This window comes from Cervus canadensis, chromosome 6 (assembly GCF_019320065.1).
Source record: "Cervus canadensis isolate Bull #8, Minnesota chromosome 6, ASM1932006v1, whole genome shotgun sequence".
In the NCBI taxonomy this organism is placed as follows: domain Eukaryota; kingdom Metazoa; phylum Chordata; class Mammalia; order Artiodactyla; family Cervidae; genus Cervus; species Cervus canadensis.
The window spans coordinates 80,242,559-80,264,822 of NC_057391.1; the positions used below are offsets into that span (position 1 = coordinate 80,242,559).

Consider the following 22,264-nt stretch of genomic DNA (forward strand, 5'->3'; position numbering starts at 1 on the left):
CCCCAGCGCCCTGGCCCCTCAGCGCTGCCTGCGGCGGGAGCTGCCAGCTTTTTGGAATTCCTAATCGCTCTTGGCCCCGGTGATTGGCTGCTCAGCTCTGACCCCACTTGGGCTGCCGCCTGGTTGGATAAAAGGGGAATCTCCTTGGGGCTCCAGAGCATTAGACATCGCAGGGGGCACCTGGGACCAACTTCGTGAAGCGGGGAGCCAGCCGGGGGGGTGGGGGGAGCACAAGACTTGCGGCCTCGGCCCCTCCAAAGAGCCAAGAGATGACCGGGAAAGCGGGGGAAGCGCTGAGCAAGCCCAAAGCCGAGACAGTGGCCAAGAGTACCTCGGGGGGCGCCCCGGCCAGGTGCACCGGGTTTGGCATTCAGGAGATCCTGGGCTTGAACAAGGAGCCCCCCAGCTCCCACCCGCGTGCTACCCTCGACGGTCTGGCCCCAGGGCACTTGCTGGCTGCCCGTTCTGTGCTCAGTCCCGCAGGAGTGGGCGGCATGGGGCTACTGGGGCCCGGGGGGCTCCCCGGCTTCTACGCACAGCCCACCTTCCTGGAAGTGCTGTCCGACCCGCAGAGCGTCCACTTACAGCCGCTGGGCAGAGCGTCGGGGCCGCTGGACACCAGCCAGACGGCCAGCTCCGGTAGGTGAGGGTGAGGCTGTGTGGCTTGCCCGACTGGGGTGAGAACGGGGAACCCCACGCCGTCGGCTCTGGCTTGCATCGCCAGGCCTGTTCCTCCGGGTGCAGAAGTTGGTGCCAGGCCGAAGGGTCGCAGCGCGGACCTGGGGTCGGCGCGCCCTGGGCTGGCGGGCCGGGAGGATGCTCCCAGCGGTGGCCGGCTTTGGGCCCCCGCGTTTCCGGCAGCCGAGCTGTCCTGTCTGCGCGTCGAACCCGGTTCTGCGGCAGCGCCCGGTTGGGGCCCCACTGGAAAAAGGGCTTAGGGTGTCGGAGCCCGTGGGGCAGGCCGGGGGTCCCTCTTCTCTGCTCCACTTGGGCCGCGGCCTTTCAGAGGAACCACGCTCCTACAGCCCGATTCCGTTCCGGGCGTGAGCGCCCGGGGAAGCCGATATCAGCTTCGGGCCCCAGCCCTGATGTCCAAAGTTGTCTTGCCCTTCTTCCTTCTCTCCGTTCCAACCACCCACCCCGCGCTGGTCAGCTTCAGGACCGTCTGGCCACCGCGGCAGCCCAAGCGGTCGGCATCCGCGATCCCACCTGAGCGCCACCGTATCCGGGATCCCGACCCTCTCGGACTGGGGGGCCACCGAACCTCCGGGCCGCTTTCCCGGCCGCACCTCTCCGTCGGCTCGGCCCTCCGCCTCTGGTTCGCGCTCTTCGATTCCCCCGATTTTCCGCTCTCGTTTTGTTTATTTATTTTTATTAATATCTGGAGGGGCAACGAAAAGTGGCGCGCCGCAGTCTCTCCAGTCCCGAGCGGGGCCGCACGGTGCGGGCAGTGGAAAAGGGGCTGTGCTCGGGGAGCCCTTCGCTCTTCCCGGAGTCCAGCTCTCCGCGCCCCGGGCTCCGCTCCGAGGGGGTGGGGGGCCACCTTCTGCACCCCAGCGCTGGGGCTGCAAGCGCAGGGGAGGGCGCCGAGCCCCGAGCACCGCCGGAGGGGGACCCTGCGACCCGGGAGGCTGTCTCGCTCCCCCGCCGTCCGCGTCCCAGGCGTGTCGGGGCCTTTGCTTCTCTTACAACGAAATCCGCCCACCACCTCCGGATTCCGGCGCCGGCCTGGGTAGAAACAGTCGCGGCTTAGGGATGGGGTCGCCCTCGCCGAGGGCTTCCCGGGGAGACCGAGCAGGCCGGGAGGCTCCCCGAGGCCGCCGGGTGTGGGGCCCTCGGGGCTTCAGGAGCCTGATGCGCCCGGGTGCTGCCGTGCGCGCCCCCCACTCCATTCTGCCGCCTGTGCCTCCGCCCGCTTTTCAGATTCTGAAGATGTTTCCTCCAGCGACCGAAAAATGTCCAAATCGGCTTTGAACCAGACCAAGAAACGGAAGAAGCGGCGACACAGGTAAGGCCCCTGCAGCGCTTTCTGTCACCTTCGTGCTCACCCATCCCCTGCGGTCCCCAGTTCGGGAGATCGGGTCTCTCGGACCCGAATCTCGCCGGTTGTAGATCTGAGGTCCGCGGCTGTGCCGGGACGGGGAGGTCGGACCGGGAGACCAGGCGTGGTTTGGGGACATCCTCCCGGGGCCCTGGCGTCCGGCCAGGCCGGGTGAGGATTAGGAGAGGCCGCCGAGGAAGCCGCACGTTTCAGGCTTTTCTCCTGCTTCTCCGGGAGAAAGGAGAGGCCTCAAATAGGGCCAAACCCTACCCATAGAGGGGCTGGAGACACCCTTATGTCATCCCCGCCTCGCCACATTCGGAGAGTCGCGCACACCCCTGGGCGGGCAGGTCGGCTCTCACCTCCCACCGCAGCCGGTTCCTCTGCCCGCTGCCCGGTCCCCCATTCCTCCCCGCTGTCGCTGTCAGCGCCGCCAACCCCCTGTCTTTCTGCTCCCATCGCTGGCCAGATCTTGAGCGTGATATCCGCATGGATGGCAAATTTGCTTTTGGCTTCTGCTCCGCTGTGATCCCTAAGCCTCAGTTTCCTTGTCTGTAAAATGGGGAGGGAGGAGTGTGTGGACTGGATGCCCCCACCAGCCCTGGCTGGAGTGGAGTGGGCTGCATTGGAGCATACAGACTAAAAAGAGAGAGGTTATTTGGCTTTGTTTTCATTTAAATATTTTAAAAACAGACATCACTGGCACAAAGTTAAAATTCAGTCCTGCAAAGTAATGCCCCTGCCTGAGACCCGTGTTCTCTTCCGTGGCCCGCACCTCCGCTACCATTTCCTTGTGTAAATTTATCAGGAGGGTTTCAAGAAATAAAGGCGTGAGAAACAAAAATCGATCTGACTTTCTGCGGGTGCTGCTTGCAGGCGCTGCCCTGCGCTCACCCTGGCTCTGTTTTCCCGATTCTCTTTCTGTCCCAGTGCAGGTGGGCTCCCCTCAAGGGTTCCCTCCCGCCCTATGGACATTTCCCCCTGGGGTGCTCTCCTCCCCACCCCACCTCATCCTCTTCTCCCCAATTTGTTCTCATCCTCTTTGCATACTGTCTCTGGGTGCCTGTGTGCATTTCTCTCTTCCTTCACCCCCGGAAATGACCCCACATTTTAAATTGGCTCTTCCTGACTTCTCAGACCCCTACAGGTTTCGACTTGAATGTGGGTGAACTTTGACTTGGTTTCTTGGTGACCTCGGTTTGTTCCCTTCAGGCAGCTGTTTGTTTTTGTCTTCTTGTGTTTTATTGTGAACGGAAATGTTTTAAGTCCTGATCCTGGGTCATTATTTTATAGTCATCGGTTCAACAAATATTCATTAAAACACCTCCTATGCACCCAACTCAGGCTGGTCCCAGGCTAGCAGGTTGGGGTGGGGTGGGGGGGTGTCGGTATTCCTGTCTGCCTTGGGCTGCCAGAGGGGACCTCCAGCAAGGACTGGGAGGGCAGGTGGGAGTCGGGCTGACCGGCTTCTGTGCTGCTGCCCGAATTGGGGTGGGGATTCTCCGAGCAAGGAGAGCAAAGACAGTGTTTCTGCACAGGGGCATCTCCTTGTGTGGCACTTGGAGCTGGCTGACACACAGCCCAAAGTCCATGCTTAAGGTTCTTGACCCTCTCTCCTCACTTGATACCCTCTCCACTGGGGAAAACTTTGGGTGCTTCAGAGGGGTCCGCTAGGAGACAGGACAACTGGTCAACTGCACTAGGTTTCAGGCTATTTCTAATGTGTGAGGGGAACAGATTACTGGAGACAGGAGAATGGCTGGTGCCATTTTTAATTAGTAAAAAAAAAAAAAAAAATCTGAGCATCTCTCATTTGGGAAGTTCAGCTAAGAAACCTTGGAATCTGGTGATGAGAGATGAACATCCCTTTATCTCCCAGAAACGCAGGGGGCTCAGAGGGGTTAGAGAGGGGAGTGGGGATGGAGTCTCTCCGATTTTCCTCTTCTTTCTACCTGTAAGGCTCAGACTGGTTACGGTGAGAAACTGAAGGGTCTGGTGTGTGTGCATTCAGTTACTTCAGTCGTGTCTGACTCTTTGCGACCCCCACGGACTGAGTCCGCCAGATTCTTCTGTTCATGGGATTTTCCAGGCAAGTCTGGGGATCTGAGGCATCGTTTCATTTCATTTCGTTTCTTAATTCCTCTCTCTTTCTTTGTTTTTGTTTTGTTCTTTTTTCTTTTTTTGAATGAGAGCTCTCCCAAGCAGAGTCTGGCACTTGAACCACTGAATGATCTGCCATCATCTTTCTTCTTTGGCTTTGGCCAGGCCACAATAGCTGTGGGTCTCATTTTCCCCTAGTTTTGAAGAAGATGTACACGTTTTGTTTATTTTGACTGTCTGTTCAGGGGCCCTTTCAGTAAGTGGCAGGAGAGAAATAGAAAGCAGCAGATCTTCAAAATTCTGAAGAATTAACTTTCTGTATACATAAGCATTCCATTCCCCCCAAGAGAATAGGAGCAACGATTTAGAATCAAACCAGTCATTTTCCATAAAGAGCAGAATCTTTCTCTCTCACACATGCCCTGTATCATCCTCCAGGATGCCAAAGCCAACACAGGCAGGAGGAATACATGGGGTTTCCATCTGTACTCTTTCCTCGGGCTGGGTGACAGCAAGGGCTGCAGTGAGGGATTTTAACCTCCCCTTGTGCTGGTCCCAGGGTTCAAATCCCAGAGGCTCTACTTCAACCGTTGTAGAAGCTGAGTCTGTAAAATCTGGACTGTATTACACCCCAGCTTGTTGAGGAAGGTGCAGGATAAAGGTCACCTAGAACTTGGTGAAATTCAGGTCTGAAAAGAGAAGAATTTATGTTGGTAAGGGGGTGTGTAGTGTATTTATTTGAGAAAGGGGGATTACAAACCCCCTAAATATCGGAGGTGGAAAACTGTCTTGTGTTGGAGCATATCCATCTGCTAGCAAAGAGGATGTAGCTTTTACTGGACTCTTAAAGCACTTTATGTTAATAACTCAAAATAGGTTGATCTAAATGCTCTGTGGGGGTTGGGGGCTGTGTCTGTAGGCTCTCTTGAGATGGCCTGAGTGAACTGCCCCTAAATGGGGCTCCCGCTGGGTGAGTGGCTGCACCTGGGTGTGGTGGGAAGGTGGGAAGGTGGCCTTTGCCTTCGGAGCCCCAGAAAGGACAGAGCACCCCCAATTCCCCCCCCCTCCCTGCCCCCAAGACTCTGAGGGCAGCTCTCAGGAGCCGGTGAGGAGGGTGAGGTGAGGGGCTGGGAGTTTCGGTTAGTTCTCCACTGTAGAGACCCTGGGGCGGCTGCTGCATTTGACCTTCCGCTGAGTCTTCGAACTCTTGAGTACAATTTAAAAGATCAACTCTCCGGTCTGTGAGGGGAGCCTGGGGCGGCAGGTCCCGCCTGGGGCTGAGGCACTTATTTACCTGGTGAGGCCTTTGTTCCGTACCTGGGAGGAGGAATAGGGCCTTTCTGCAGTTTCCTAAAACTTATGCCTTAACACCCTTCCCCCAAAGCACTTTCAGGAAGATTCCCAGTATGAAACGTCCCTGAGGGCTGAAATAGCGCCCCAACCACTAGAAGGGAGTGTGGGCCCTCAGACTGGAATGAAGAAGAGTCCAGAGGGTGTGTGGGGATGGGGGCAGGAGAGAGGGGTTGTATTCGATTGCACTGGCCCAGGCTGGGTTTGGCGGCTGTTTAGGAGCCACAGGGGAGGGCTATTCTGTCTTCTCTGGGACAAACTCTTTCCATTTTCGGGGTCCTGACTGTCTGGGTTTGCTCCCCTCAGGACAATCTTTACCTCCTACCAGCTAGAGGAGCTGGAGAAGGCATTCAATGAAGCCCACTACCCTGACGTCTATGCCCGGGAGATGCTGGCCATGAAAACGGAGCTGCCTGAAGACAGGATACAGGTAAAACAGCCCTGAGTCCCTCTCTCACGCTTTCTTCACTGCCCCAGGCTCCCACACACCCCTCTCTCACCCCCCTGCTGCTTGTCTGTAATCACCTCCTCAGGCAACAGTTCATTTAAGCAGATATTAGCTGAATACCTACCATGTGAGATGGATGCTGCTGGAAGGATGGGAGACTTGGCAGACAAGACACGGCCTGTGGCTGCAGACTGTGGGCTTCCTGAGGAGTATGGCAGACCGTGAGGGGGCATTTGTGGTTGCAGATGGAGTTCTGGGTGGGCCTAGGGTTCTGAGCAGGTGTCTCCCAGGCGGTAAATGTCTCCTTCAAGGCCTGGGTGCCTGGGGGTGGAGGGGAGCTGCCTCTCCCATGAGGAAGACCTGGCCCCCTGCCTTCCCACCTACTCCCCACCACCTCCATCTACCTGAGGCTCCTTACTTCTCACAAGCCAGCAGCTGGTCCTGCCCAGGGCTTCTGCTCCTGGGCGTCTCCTGGACCAGCCGTTCCCCTCACCTCCTTACCAGAGAGTTTTGTGGAGAGCCAGCCCTGGCTGGTTGGGGCTGTCCTCAGCTGTGCTGGGCGCCAGGCCTCCTTTCAGCAGCAGCAGGATCCTCCCAAGCCTAGGACTCCCCTCGGCAGACAGGAATGGGTTGCTTAATCATTTCTCCAGGAGGAAATGCAGTCTGGTGATTCTCCAGACAGGGCCTCCATGAGGAGGAAGCAGGGCTGGGGTGGAAGAACATTTCCAGAAGATTTGAGGTTGCCGTAGCTGATTCAAGACCTTGAACCAGAGTTGCTTCTGTCGGGACACTTGAGTGGCCCGGAGTAGTTGACCTGCCAAGGCTGGGAAAGGCAGGGAGGGTCCCGACTTCCTGAAACCCTTCTGCTCTGAATTTCCTCCTTTTTTGTGTCTCCAGGTGTGACGTGTGTTGGGGGGTGGGGGGGAGGAGTGGGGAGGGGACAAGTCCAGTGAGGGAACCAAATAAGGTGTGTAGGTTCTTTACACTCGCTCACTGGAGAACCAGAGAATGGGGAATGCAGCGAGAGCAGCTTTCCCAGAAGAGCCTTCCTCTCCCCTGGAAGTCTATTGGGAATTTCAGCCAATGGCTTTAGACAGTGACACTAACAATAAGCTCAATTATACATAAGCAGATTATCAGTTTGGTGCATTATCCACGGTGGCCTGGATCCATCATCCCCACCCAACTAAGTTCCAGTGGGGAAAGGCTGGATGTTGATTCTGAATCCTGTGTGTGTGTGTATGTGTGTGTGTGTGTGTAAGCCAAGACCCAATCCAATTCACGTGTGGTGGTAACCCCTACCTGGCCTTCATTAGGGTAGGTCCTTATAACCAGCCAGGGTTGGTGAGGTTGCCAGACTTCCCCTTTGGTTGGCCGCACATTTGCACTGTTGACCAGTAGAATGGAACAGCTCCGTCTCTTGCAGTGGGTTGTCCTAAAATCTGTTTGGCCATGGTGGTGGTAGCGGTGGGTGGGAGGGTCCGAAGCCTGTGAGGAGAGCTTGCCCTCAGCTGTAACTGCATTGCTATAAACGCTCAGCCCGCAGACTCTAGACTTCTTAAAATTGTCTGAGGGGTTGTCTACAGGTTGGTGTCTGAAATCACCAGCACCAGCATGGAGGAGCCAAGGGTGTGGAGTACATTGATCTCCTGGACTGCAAGGACTGACCGCGGAATCTGTGGCTATGTGTGAACCAAGGCAAGGGTCTCTGTAACTCTTCCAGCACTGCCTAGTTCTTCAGCTAAATGCTGCCCGCAGAAGGTGTGGGTTATCAAATGGCCTGTCCCCAAATATTTTGAAGCTTCCCAGGTGGCCTTAGTGGTAAAAGACCCTGCCTGCCAATGCAGAAGACTAAGAAACCCGACACAGATTTGGTCCCTGGGTCGGGAAGATCCCCTGGAGAAGGGCACTTCAGTATTCTTGCCAGGAGAATCCCATGGGCAGAGGAGCCTGGCGGGCTACGGTCCATAGAGTTGCACAGAGTCAGACATGACTGAAGCGACATAGCACACATGTCCAACCAAATGCTTTACTAGGTGACCTGGGAAAGGTCTTCACGTCTATTAGTGATGACTATCTATCAAAGCTCCAACCCACAGAGCAATTCCCATGTGTCTGGTGTCCTAACTATGGGTCGTGCACAGGAGAGGCAGGGTGGTGCAGTGGTTAGGGACCCTCACTCTGGAGTTGGACCATCCTGGCCTCACCAGGCACCAGTTGAATGACTGTGGACAGGTCACACTTCACCAGCCTGAGCCTCCATCGCGCATCTGTAAAATGGGCATGACAGTGGCAGTTGCAGCTGTGATGAAGTTGTGTGTTGTGTTTACCAGCGGGCCCAGTGTGGGGCCCAGCTCTTACCTGGGGCTGACCATTCCACCAACGGATGCACTTTGTGGTTGTTGTTGTTTAGATGTACTTTGTTGTTGTTGTTTAGTCATGTCCGAATCTTTTGTGATCCCATGGACTGTGGCATGCCAGGCTCCCCTGTCCTCCACTAACTCTTGGAGTTTGCTCAAATTCATGTCCGTTGAGTCAGTGGTGCTATCTAACCATCTCATCCTCTGCCACCTTCTTCTCCTTTTGCCATGAAAAGAAGAAAGGGGGAAGTTATTAGAGGCTCCAAGTCTGAAGTTAGACATCCTCAGGTGGAATGGAAAGGTTAAGGGACTGGATCTTCAGTCAAGGATCCAGATCTTAGTTCTGGCTCTGATACCCACCAGGTATGGTAGAAGCCAAGTCACTTCCTGTCGCTCATCTGTAAGAGAAAGAGGGGGAATCCCTCCCGGAGAGCCGTCTCCTCAGGGTCACCTCTCTCATTCCAACTCTGGGCTGCCACTGGTGGAATGGTCAGCCCCAGGTGGGCAGCTGGGCCAACCCAAGGAAGCCCCTGGATGTGTCTGAGACCGACTGTCTAATGAGAACCCAGTGTAGACGTGAAAAGTCAGACATGCGCTGTGCTTAACTGCTCAGTCATGTCCGACTCTTTGCAACTCCATGGACTGTAGCCCACTAGCCTCCTCTGTCCATGGGACTCTCCAGGCAAGAATACTGGAGTGGGTTGTCAAGCCCTCCTCCAGGGGATCTTCCCAACCCAGGGCTGAACTAGGGTCTGCTGCATTGCAGGCGCATTCTTTACCAGCTGAGCTACCAGGGAAGCCCAAAGTCAGATATACCTACTTCTAATCTTTGTTTCACTGCCAGCAAGCCAAGCTCTAGGCCTCAGATTACTCATTTGTAAACTAATAATAATAAAAATTCTCTAAAATTAACAAAAATATTGTTATTATTGGCATTATTAGTACATAGCATTATCCCAGATATTAAGTGATTTCCATGCCTTTTTTCATCCCTTCTTCACAATAACTAGATGAGGTAGATGCTATTCTTATCCCCTTATCTGGATGAGGTAACTGAGGAGCTGAGAGGTGAAGTAAGTGGTGGACTGGGATTTAAACCCAGTACCACTCAAGTACTATCTCAAGAGAGCAAATGAAGGTAAAGGGAGCGCTTATCTACAGAAACTGGAATAATTAACGCCAATTGCAGTGATGAGGGGTCATCCCCCTTAATAGTGGCTGATTTCCTTGACCTTTATGCTTTGAGGGCAAGCACTTCCCCCCTCTATATCTCTCTAAGTTGGGGTGAAGGGATAAGTTGCACTGTTAGGGGAAGAAGAGATTTCTAGTCTTCATATCAGTTCAGTTCAGTTCAGTCACGCAGTTGTGTCCGACTCTTTGCAACCCCATGGACTGCAGCACACCAGGCCTCCCTGTCCATCACCAACTCCCAGAGTTCATCCAAACCCATGTCCATTGAGTCGGTGATGCCATCCAACCATCTCATCCCCTGTTGTCCCTTTCTCCTCCTGCCTTCAATCTTTCCCAGCATCAGGGTCTTTTCAAATGAGTCAGTTCTTCGCACCAGGTGGCCAAAGTATTGGAGTTTCGGCTTCAGCAGCAGTCTTTCCAATGAATATTCAGGACTGATTTCCTTTAGGATGGACTTTGTATCAGATTCCCTGGTCGCTCAGACGGTAAAGGGGTAAAGCGTCTGCCCACAATGAGGGAGACCTTGGTTCGGTCCCTGGGTTGAGAAGATCCCCTGGAGAAGGAAATGGCAACCCACTCCAGTACTCTTGCCTAGAAAATTCCATGGATGGAGGAGCCTGGTGGGCTACAGTCAATGGGGTTGCAAAGAGTCCAAAGAGTCGGACACGACTGAGTGACTTCACTTTCACTTTCACTTTTCACTTTCATATCAGAGCCAGACACAAAGTCCTTTCTGTGTCTCTGAGAAATGCTAGGATGTGGCATTCTGGAAGCCCCCGCCAGATGTCAGCCCTGGGGAAGAGGAAATGGTTTCCAGACTGAGTTTATTTCCTCTGTGGGTCATTCATTCTCAGTATTTTGATATATTCACTTACGTGCTTACTGTATTTTTTTCTGACAGAAGTTATACTTATTTAGAATGCCTACAATACAGATGTGCAAGTGAACAGAGCCATCTCACCTCTACTCTTAGCAACCTGGTATGTTTGGAAGGATGAGGTTTGGATTCTCTGATTAGCGCTGTTTCATTCTGTCTCTTTTAACATGGTCCCTGCCCAAGGGTGGGGAAGAAAATTTTAGGGGGTTACACCCCAGAAGTTAAAAAATAACTACATGGATGAGAAAAGACTGCAGTGTGTCTCAGCCTGGGAAATGGATTAGAAACACAGGGCAGCTTTCAATTGATTGATTGCTTTTTTTACTTTATTTTTTAATTTTTTTTTAAACTTTTGGCTGTGCTGGGTTTTTGTTGAGTCATGCAGGCCCTTCAGGGCTTCCCTGGTGGCTCAGCATTAAAGAATCTGCCTGTAATGCAGGAGATGCAGGAGACTCGGGTTCGATTCCTGGTTGGGGAAGATCCCTGGGAGGAGAGCAAGACAACCCACTCCAGTATTCATGCCTGGAGACAGAGGAGCCTGGTGGGCTACAGTCCATGGGGTTGCAAAGAGCCGGACACAACTGAAGTGACTAAGCATGCAGGCTCTTCGAGGGCTTACCCTGAGGCATGTGGGATCTTAGTTTCCCAATCATCCCTTGCATTGGAAGGCAGATTCTTAACTACTGAACCATTCGGCAAGTCCCAGGGCAGCTTTTAAAAATTACTCATGCCAGAGACTTCCCTGATGGTCCAGTGGCTAAGACTCTGTTCTCCCAAAGCAGGAGGCCCAGGTGTGATTCCTGGTCAGGGAGCTAGATCCCACATGCTGCCACTAAGAACTTGGTGCAGCCAAATAAATAAATAAATATTTAAAGTAAAATGAAATTACCTGTGCCAGCCTCCCACACCTAGCAACACTTATTTAATTGGTTTGGTGTGAAGCTGTGACATCTATGTTTTGTTTTTTTTTATTTCGGGGTACACTGGGTCTTCATTCCTGCACAAGGGCTGTCTCTAGTTGTGACAAGCGGTGGCTACTCTTTTTTTTTTCTCAAAGTTCTCAAATGCCTTTATTTTGAGAAATTAAAAAACTGAAAATATAACGTCAAGATTTCTAGACTATTGTTTTGTATTTCCTTTTTTAAAATGTATTTATTTTTAATTGGAGGGTAAGTGCTTTACAATATTGTGTTGGTTTCTGCCATACATCAGCATGAATCAGCCATAGGTACACATACATCCCCTCCCTCTTGAATTTCTCTCCCACCTCCCACTCCATCCCACCCCTCCAAGGATTAGTCTTTAGTTGCCGTGAGCAGGTTTCCCATTTTGGGGGGCTTGTTGTGGAATACAGGCTCTAGGGTGCAAGGGTTTCAGTTCTTGCAGCACGTGGTCAGCAGCTGTGGTGCACAGGCATAGTTGCTCCGCAGCATGTGGGATCTTCCTGGACCAGGGATGGAACCCGTGTCCCCTGCATTGGCAGGTAGATTCTTAACCACTGGACCACCAGGGAAGCCCTATCTGTTTGTTTTTAAAGCTCTCCAGGTGACTGTTATGTAGCCAGAGTAAAAATGCTGGGACAGAGGCTCAGGAAAAGTGTCTCTGTTTTAAGTGAGTTAATATGAGTGGAAGAAAGTGGAGTAGTGGGTGACAGAGTGGAATGACCTGTCCAGGAATTCAGGGACGGATGCTCCATGGGCCTGCCAGGAAACATAGGCAGAGCTGCCCTCTAGTGGACCTCAGAGGCTATAGCAAGGCCAAGCTTCTCTGAGCCTGAAGCTGGGACTGGAAAGGGTGTGCTGAAATATGTTGTCAGAAGTGCTGAGTACGTGTGGAGTGCGAGGTCATTAAATCATGCCAGCAACTAGCCCAGATTAATCAGCTTCCAGTCAGAGGAGAGGAGAGAAGGTAGGTGAATGTGTTGAAAATTGCCACGGAGCCGAAGAAGCAGGGCCTGATAGCCTAGGGCAAGACGGGAGGGCAGGGCCCTGGGGGCCAGAATGTGCAGAATATCTATTATGCATGGTGTCTCCTTTAGGGGGCGACCCTGGAGGGACCTCAGAGGGAAGAGGCCTGGGCATGTCATCGTGTGGGGCTAGAAGGCTGGGAGCTTGCAAGGACAAGAGACACCCTGGTTACCCACAAAGGGGACAGAGAGCTGAGAGCTTGGCTGGCTTGAAGGGTGCCCTGGACCAGAAGAGCATCCCTCTGGCAAGAAGCCCTTTCATGGCTCCGGTCCACCCGTGAAGGCATGAGCTCTTGGGCCCCTATCTGCCAGGTGTGGAGGCATCAGCTGTCAATAGCCAGAGGCCTCCTCCCTGGGCGCTGTGAGCACTGCCCCGGCCCCACCTGTGGGAGGAAGTGCACCAGGAAACCCAGGCTCTTCCTTGAGCTGGAAGACCTTCCCCGATCTCCCTTGTCTGGGACTCCCAAGTTGGTGACCCTTGATGTCCCTTGTGAGCCCCTTCTCAGGCACTTGGAGGCCTGGAAGAGGAAGGCAGGGCTCTGGTCCTCGCTGGGGTCTGCACGCCGGTCCTCCTGAAGAATCCCGACCAGACATTCTTGGGCATGGAGCAGCAGCTTCTAGAAAGTGTGCAGTCTGGAAAGTAAAAGAGGAATTGAAGGAGTACTGTGGGTTTGCCAGAGTTAGGGGACCAAGCAGGAAACGGGGCCTAAATGAACGAATCTCAAAGGTGGGAGGTGGGAGGACGCGGCTTTACATGAAGAGTGTCAACGAGCATTTGCTCATTTGTCCGTAGAATTCATCCAGCACCAGGCCAATGTTTTCCAGTACTTACAACGTGCTGGGCATTTCCCATGAATTATTCCATAGAATTTTTACAACAAACCTGCAAGGAAGTGGTATCATAGGGCAGATGAAGAATCAGAAGTTCAGAAAGGTTAAGAACCGTGTCCAAGTTCACAAAGGCAGTTGGAGGCAGAACAGGATTCTCCAATCCAGGTCTTCTAGCTTCCTCTCATAGCCAACAGCATAGGTGGTCTCTTACATTTGAGCCTCCGGGGTCTGGGGTACATTAGAAATGCAGGGAGTGTTGCAGGGGGCATCTGTTTGGCCCCTAGAGGGGAAGTCTAGTCTAGTGTTAATCACTCAGTCATGTCTGACTCTTTGCGACCCCATGGACTGTAGCCCGCCTGTCTCCTCTGTCCATGGGATTCTCCAGGCAAGAATACTAGAGTGGATTGCCATTTCCTTCTCCAGGGGATCTTCCCAACACAGGGATTGAACCATTGTCTCCTGCATTGCAGGCAGATTCTTCACTGTCTGAGCCACCAGGGAAGCCCCTAGAGGGGAAACTAGAGACTATCTGTCTTGAAGTCTTAGAGCCTGGAGGTTAGTTCTGTCCCCCCCACTGCACCTCCTGGGGTGGTGGTGGTTGTTATTATTTGTCAGTCCAGCCTTGCTGCAGGGCTTGTGGAAGAGGCCAGAGGAGCAAGTAATGCCACTAATGAACCTGCTCCCTGCACAGACTCCCACTGACTTTCTGTGCCTCCACTGAAATAATAATGAAAGTGAAAGTCGCTCAGTCGTGTCTGACTCTTTTCAACCCCATGGACTATACCGTCCATAGAATTCTTCAGGCCAGAATACTGGAGTGGGTAGCCTTTCCCTTCTCCAGGGGATCTTCCCAACCCAGGGATTGAACCCAGGTCTCCCGCATTGCAGATGAATTCTTTACCAGCTGAGCCACAAGGGAAGCCCAAGAACACTGGAGTGGGTAGCCGATCCCTTCTCCAGGGAATCTTCCTGACCCAGGAATTGAATTGGGGTCTCCTGAATTGCAGGTGGACTCTTTACCAACTGAACTATCAGGGAGACCAGAAGTAATAATAAGTAGCATCAATGATGCTGGGATGAGATGAGATGAGGATGAGATGGTTGGACGGCATCACCAACTCAATGGACATAAGTCTGAGCAAGCTCCAGGAGTTGGTGATGGAGAGGGAGGCCTGGCGTGCTGCAGTCCATGGAGTCACAAAGAGTCGGACACGACTGAACAACTGAACTAAGAAGCATCTATTGAGCACCTTCTATGGGACAAACACTGGTTTTAGGCACCCTCACTTATTTCATTAATCCCCAAAACAACCCAGAAAAGTAGATATTCTTATTTTATGCTTGAAGAGACTGAAACTGAGAGAAGGCAAGTAACTTGCCCGAGATGACTTAGCAATTTTTGCTGCAGTTGGGAATTCCAGTTCAGGACTACTTTCAGTGCTTCTGGCAAATGTTTAAGTTCTGACCACATACTGGTTGCTTCCCGGAAAGAAAGAGAAAGGCAGATATGAAGAGTGGTTAGGGTTAATTCTAATTCCTTGTCCACTTCCCTCCAAGGCACCAATGCCACAGCTTCTCTGCCAACTGTCCTAAAGAGAAATTGTTTTGGCTGTCCAGGTTTCTTCCATAAATTGGAGCAGCATCTGGTATTCAAAGAGAGCCAGGCGTTTCAGGAACCCATAACCAAGGGTCCGAATGACTCCTGGATTGAAGGACCAGCTGGCACCAACCCCCCTGGGAGTGTCTGTGGACAAAATCTGATCCACAGACCAGTTATTCATTTGTCCAAATCAGAAGACTGGGGAAAATCGTTCTGTTTACAGGTCTTAGAAATGATCTGAATCCCAAGTCGGCACCCCCTTCTTTAGTGTTCCAGTAAAGATGCTGTTTCCATCTGAGAGCCCTGCGCCCACCCCCACCCCCCACCCCCGGCCCAAGCTCATGGGATCCTGGGGAAGCCAGGACAATGCATCTTTCCAGGCATCAACACTTGTGGGGGACGGGGGCACAGTGGAGGGGGGGCAGTTAATGAGCATCTCTGCCTTTGCTTTCTTCACAATCCCTTCTTCAGGATACCTGATTCTAAACCGTGCTGAAACACACTTCTTCCATCAGTTTGTCATCAAAACTCATTCTTGGCAAAAACCAGATGGGACTTCATTCTCTTTATTTGTCCCTCATGCATATGTGTATGTTTTGCTGCAGAAATCAGAACTGATGGATTTGACTATGGGGAGGTGCTGCTGCTACAGAATGTTACATAACATGTAGTATATGCACCACATATTTTTTCTAAAATTCAAAACATTCTGGAGTCTGGCCCCTCGTGGGTTCCAGCGGCCTTGTTGTTCTGTAATGCACTGTATTCAAGCAGGAAGGTCATCTCCTGCCCAGGAGGCAGAGGCTTACTTAAGATTCATCAAGATAGCCGTCTCAGCCCTCTGTGGTCAGACTCGGAATTCCACATTGAAATTCCATCACTAAGGGGTTCACTCTTTGCCATCTTCTCTGTCAGATGGATGAAACCGGAAGCTGCTTACACCTTTCTGTGGCTTAGCCCTTTTATATGCTTCTCCTGTGCGAAAATGTAGCTTAAGACACGTGAGTACTTGTAGAGGACGACCCAGCGCTAAGGGGGAAGAGAGAACAGGACAGAGGACAGAGGTCTCAGACAAACCGCAGGCCTTGGGTGCTGCAGGGGGCCTGCTGGACAGATAGGCAGGGCTGCTGGGGAGAGATGTATACACGCAGAGCCAGGCCAGGCGGAGGGCCAAGTTCCTCCGAACTCCACTGCACACAGCTCTGCGCAGCCATCTAGTAGCCTTCCGGTCACATAAACCCATTCCTTGGCCAGGTTCTCTCAGTGCGGTCTGGGTCCAGACCAGGGGTAGGGGGTTGGGGGGAGGCCTTGCATCGGTTCCACAGCTTTCCAGGAGGTGCCAAACCCAGTGGTGGCAAACGTGCGGCTCACCGGGGGCGACGCCACCGGGGGCGGGGTGGGGTGGGGGGGACTGAGGAGTGGTCGTTTTCTAACAGGCGCGGGCGCGGGTCACTGTGGGGTTGGAGGGGCCGGGGGGGGGGGCAGTCTGAGGCCGCATCTCTCCCATTGTCAGAAGTTCCTAGTTATTTACAAATGAGGAAATGCCCAAACAGGGTACACCCAATCAGGGTCAACGTAAAGGTATGCACGGATCACGCGGTCTTTCCGCAAAGCGCCGGTGACGGCGGGGCTCTTTGAGGGCCGGTCTCGCGGGTGCGCGGCGCGGCGCGGCGGGGGGCCCCCTTTGCTGGATGCGGCCGGCCACGTTCCGCCGCAGACCCGGGGCCTTCGGGAGCTGCCGGGACGCTCACTCCGCCACCTGGCGGCGGCGACGGCGGCGGCGGCGGGACCCGCAGGGGCGCACGGATTCCGCGCCCCCGCCCCCCACTCCCCACGCCCGCGCCCAGGCCTCCCAGCGGCCGAGGCAGCAAAGGGTTAAGCTGTCAGCGGCGCGATGTTAAACAGGTGTCAAAGGCGCCCCATATATCTGCAGATTGAAATCAAATTCTTCGCCGTATAAAAAGATAAATTACCCAGGCGCTGCCGCGCGTCCCACTCATCACGCCAGCGCCAGACGGCAAGCAATTTTTTTTTTTTAATGTGCTAACGACCTAATCAAGCAATCAAGTCGGAGAAGATTGCAGAGTGACCGGGGCAGCCATCTGCCGGCGAGCCCCGCATTCATTTCCCGCGCCCCCGCGCGTGGAGAGGGGGCCGGGAAGGGAGCTGCCGGGAGGGAGGGGAGGGGGGGGGGAATCCTAAACAAATTAACACCCAATTTTCCCCGTCTAATTAGTTAAATGAGGAGTGTTTGGGGTCCCCCGGGGAGGGGGAGCGGCTCGCGGCGCGGTTCGCGCTGCTCCCCAGCATTAATTAGTGCGGGTCAATGCCGCGGATCCCGGGAGAGCAGCCGCTTTAATTTCCCGTGATATTTCAGTGCCTGAGGCCCATCGATTCAAACAGAAATTAACTTATTTTTCAATCAGCCCAGGGCTGCCCCTGGGGGTGACTCTTCTTTTGCCGCCTCCTGAATAGAGCTGGAGCAATTTTTCATCAAAAGCTGAAACCTCCGCCGCCCGGGGGGCGGGGGGCGGGGGCGTGGGCCCAGAGGGAGGGGCGGGGACCTGGTCCAGGCGAGGGAATGGAAATCGCCCAGGAAACTAATAGATTTTTCCGAACCCGCCTCTGCCCTCCCCTCCCCCCACCCCACCCTCTACTTCTGGGGTGCTTGGGCGTCTCACCAAACCTCCCCCCAAGGGTCAGGGCCTGTGGAGCGGCTGTGAGGGGAACACGAGGGGGCCACCGGGACCCCAGGTGCTTCCTGCGTCCACCCGTCTCCCACGGGCTGCTCACCAGCTTGAGGGACAGTGCAGCTGGCCCTTGCCCTGGCTCCTGTCAGCTGCCAGAAACGTCAGGAAAGCTGCTTGGGGGGACCAAGACATCCCCTCCTCCTCCAAGCATGGCAGGGACCTTGGGATCGTCTCCAAACACCCGGCTGGGGCGTTGCTGATAGATCCAGCGAACCCCATGCTCATCCCCACCCTGCCCCAGTCCACTTCGGGGCCAGAGAAGCGCCCCCTAGCGGTTATCGCCCACCCCAGTCTCCTAGGTCCCCACCTTCACGTGCTCTACTCTTCACACACAAAGAATTTTATCTTCCCTCCCTGACTGAGGGATGGCTGCCCAGCTCCTCCAACTATCACTCAGGGTTAAAGTCCAAACCTGTGGAAAGTGGGTGAGCGGAGCCCCCGCAGGGCTTGCCCAGGACAGGGCAGAGAAGGGAGGCTGACTCAGGCCTCCTGGGTGTGTCTCCTGCCCGGGCTCTGGGTAGGTTCAGGCTTCCTGGCACCTGGATGAAATGCCTTCTGCTGCCTGAGTCCACACTCACCTCACCTGCCTGGGACTGCCCTGGCCTCTGGAGTTCTGGTGTGGAGGAAGAGCCTGAACCAAAGGCACTGCTAGTTCATCCCCTTAAAAGGACTCTTTCCGTCTGCAAGTCAGATAGGGATGCTGGAGGTGTGAACCCTTGTATGAGAGCTATGAAGCTCAGGTTTCTCCGAGGCAAACTGAGGACCACTAGGGAACTGCCCAGCTGCAAGACCCAGTCTGGGAGGCATCCTATTGCATCACCCTAAACCACTTTTGATTGGAAAAAAAAATCATTTTGCCCATCATATTCTCGCAGAACTTGTATCTCACTCTGGACACCCTGAACCAAGAGGATCTCAGGGGGACCAAGGGGTGGGTGAGCTTAAGTAAGGATGCCCTTACTTGGAGAAACCAAAGTCAACAGGGAATGGGGCCCCTGGCAGTCAAAGAGATGGGGGCCCTTAACTCCAGGCAGACACGGGGGTGGGGGATTGGGGGTGCTGGCCTCTGCCTCATAGAGGACGCCCCTGACCTGTTCCTCTGCACTAGCAGGTCTGGTTCCAGAACCGCAGAGCCAAGTGGAGGAAGCGGGAAAAGTGCTGGGGCCGAAGCAGCGTCATGGCCGAGTATGGACTCTACGGGGCCATGGTGCGCCACTCCATTCCCCTGCCAGAGTCCATCCTCAAGTCCGCCAAGGACGGCATCATGGACTCCTGTGCCCCGTGGCTGCTGGGTAAGAGCCCGCACCCTCCCTGGGGTCCTGCCCCTGGGGCGAGGGGAGTGGGCTCCCGAGGAGGGGGACAAAGCCCTGAAGCAAGAATGCCTGGTGGCCACAACAGCCTGGCGGGAGAGAGGCCCTCGGAAGCTGGTCTCCCAGTCTCCCTTGGAGGGGGCTCCGAGGGCAGGCTGCACCCAGGGCTGGGTGTCTGTTCCTCTGTGCCTAGGACTCTCACTCTGCGGCTTCTGTTGCTCTGTGAGGAGGGGGTGGCTATTGCCCCAGGGGATGTATCCTCCTATTCCCTTGCCGGAGCTGGGGCTGTGGTGAATGAAACAGCCCCTCTTGGGGGGCTTGGGGGCCCCGAGGTCCCTTTGACCACCATTCTGGCTTTGCCCAAAGGACTTTTTCCCCCCTAAATCTCCCCACCTGCCACGGGGACCTGAACCAGTTTGTCTTGGGGTTCAGAGATCTGCAATCCCAGAGAGGGCGGGGGTAGCAAGTGCTGTGCTGGTGAAGGGACAGACAGGCTCCCCGGGGTGGGGGGTCCAGGAGCCCAGGGACGTGGCTTGGAGGAGCCCTCTGCCGGGCCTGGTGGTCCGCCGCAGCCTCCGCCCCCACCCCCTGGGACGCACGTGTCAGTGGTGTGTGTAGTAAGGCTTTCTGCTCGTCCTTAATTCTGGCCTCTCTCTATCTTTGCCGTTTTTTCAGTTCAAGATGGCTTTCCCAGGCGCTTTTCTAAACCCGAATACCAACAATTCTTTTTAGGGATGCACAAAAAGTCGCTGGAGGCGGCAGCCGAGTCAGGGAGGAAGCCCGAGGCGGAGCGCCAGGCGCTGCCCAAGCTCGACAAGACGGAGCCGGAGGAGCGGGGTTCCGAGCCCCCCGCTGCCATGTCCCAGGAGGAACTGAGGGAGAACAGCATCGCCGCGCTCCGCGCCAGAGCGCAGCAGCACAGCACCAAGGTGCTGGGGACTGTGTCCGGCCCCGACGGCCTGGCCCGCAGCGCCGACGAGCCCGAGCGAGAGGAGGCCGCGGACCAAGACAGGCCGGCGGAGAGGCTGAGTCCCGCGCGGCTCGAGGACGTGGCTTAGGCCAGGGTGCGCGCAGACGCCGGAGCCCCAGGACTCTGCTCTCCTCGCCGGCCTGTGGTGTTGGGAGGTGCTCTCCCAGACGAGGCCCCTGCCCCGCAGGCCCTCCGTGCACCCCCCGCCCCCTCGGGTGACTCCAGCTCGGTTGTGGCTGAGGCTTTGGGCCACGCTGAGACACCCCTACCTAGTCCTGACCTGTCCAGCACCTTCCTCATCCTCACAGCCCTGCCTCAGAAGCCTTCCTGCTGCCCCAGCCCACCCCCTCAGGCTACGTTCACTCAATTCTTCGGCTCCTCTCACTGTCTGAATCTCCCTCTGGTCTCTTGCTCCAAAGCGCCCTCCTTCCCAGCTCTATACCCACCGGTGGATTCTGTTCTGCCCAGACCCAAAGCCCTCAGCTGCAAACACTGCCACCGCGGCCCCGGGGATGAAGAACCTGCTCTCCACGCTGGTGTCTTTGAGCGCCCCAGCCCCGCAGCAGCACTCTGCTCCCCCTTCGGCAGTGTGGGTGTCCTGTCCTGCCAGCCCCCCGGGCACAACCTCTGCCCACCCCCCCACCACTGGGGCCCAGATTCCAGATTATACTTGGAAAGCCTTGGCCTTGGGCCCCTCGGCCAGCCTTCATGTCATGCCCTTCACGGTCAGCATCAGGAACCCGCCTTCCACACCCAGCCTGTCCCACTGTTCCTCCCAGCAAAGATGCCCGGGTCGCAGGGGGGCGGTGTACAGTACCTGCAGTGAGGCCAGGGTGGGCCCTGTAGCCAGGGGGCACTTCTCACAGGTGCTCTAGCTACTGCCCCTTTAGTAAGCCAAATCCTCCAGCTGGGACCCTTGGGTATGCGTTCTGGAACATTCTGACCTCTGATACCCTGCCATTGACCCTGACTTGCTGTGCAAGGCATCCTTCCCTTAGAGCTTCTTGCAAATTACTGGCTTGCTTGTGCCCTGCCTTGGATCCCCCCCAATCCAGCTGTAAAATGAACACACAGGAAACCACAGATCTTGACTCAACTTGATCCAGGTCATTCCTGGAGTGGGCCTGGGGCTATAAATAGGCATCATGAATTGATGACAAGAAGGGTGTGAGAAACGGCTGAAAGGAGAGAGAGGGAGGAACCAGTGTTAGTTAGCCCAAACTATTGGCACACACACTTTCAGGCCAGGTGTGAGCGTGGAGCGTGTTCTCTAGAGTCAGGCAGTGATGGTGTTGGAAGAGGGGACGGGGGTTTCTTCCTGTCTGCTGATGGGAGGACTCGTCCATACTGATGGCGTCTTTGCACCCCCAGGCCAGACACATGTCCCTCTCACTCCCATGGATTTTTCTCTATCATCCCACCCACCTTTGCCAGGAATCCCTTGCAAGAGAGAGGCCTGAGACAGTGAGTTGGGATTTTAATTCCATGTCAGAAGTTGATTTCTTATTCATTCCATTCATGGACCTTTCCCCCAGTTCTTCCTGTCTTTGTCTCCCTTTGGTTTGAAGAGTTAGATGGTAGCCCCTGGTGTGTAAATAATGTACATAGAATCAGAAGAAAGAAACTTGATATTGAAGTGTTTGAAATATGGAACTGTAATAACTTCTAGGTATTCAAAACCTGTGATTTCTGTGCCATTTTCTGTAAAGATACAAGTAAGAATAAAATTGATGTAAAAACAGCAGGGGAGGGATTCAGGAGTCCTCTGTGGATGGGCATAGTGTCTGTGTGTGTGTATGGGTGGTATAAAAAGTATTGGGTTGGCCAAAATGGTCTTTCAAACCCTGACCAAACATTTTGGCCTACCCAATAAATCCGTGAAGTCAAGTTTAGGTCAAAATGACTAGATTCCTATTTTTAAATTACTACTACTGTAGAGGCATGGTGGCCTGCCTTTCTCCACTAAGCCGACATCACCATTTGTCACTGCAATATGGGACCCTCCTCCATTGCAGGCATAACTGGAATATCCCAGTCAGTGAGCCCCTAAGTTATTACCTATGACTCCTCCCTGTTCCTCACACAACAGATTACACTGACCTTTCCCTCTGGTCCTTACTTACAAACAACCCTAGTTCCTTCACATCTCAGGTGAAGCCCACAGCCCACCTTGGCCCCCAAGAGCACTGAGACCCTTCCTTTTGTGTACACACATGCACTCGAATATCTCACCTCCAACTCAAACACTAAAACAACAATGAATGGAAAAGGCAGAGGTGTCTGCAACTGAAAATCAGATAAACATAGGCTAAATCCCTGGAAAGGAGAAGCAGAGTAAGCAAGGGAAACAGCGAGAGGGAGAGCCCTGAGATGGCTTGTGGACACCTGTGCCCTGCTGTCCGGATGATGTGTTGGGTGGAATTACAGGATGAAAGACCAGAGGGAGCAGACTTGGCTTAGAGTTGAGCTT

General features: G+C 54.4%; 1 protein-coding gene across 1 annotated transcript; it reads left to right on the forward strand.

Moving 5' to 3' along the window:
* Positions 1–229: 229 nt before the first annotated feature.
* VSX2 (visual system homeobox 2) lies at positions 230–20,387 on the forward strand. Its single transcript, XM_043472958.1, has 5 exons — positions 230–639; positions 1,924–2,008; positions 5,798–5,921; positions 18,626–18,806; positions 19,557–20,387. Exons 1-5 carry the CDS (start codon positions 270–272, stop codon positions 19,880–19,882), a joined length of 1,086 nt encoding a protein of 361 aa, XP_043328893.1. The 5' UTR covers positions 230–269; the 3' UTR covers positions 19,883–20,387.
* Positions 20,388–22,264: the final 1,877 nt, after the last annotated feature.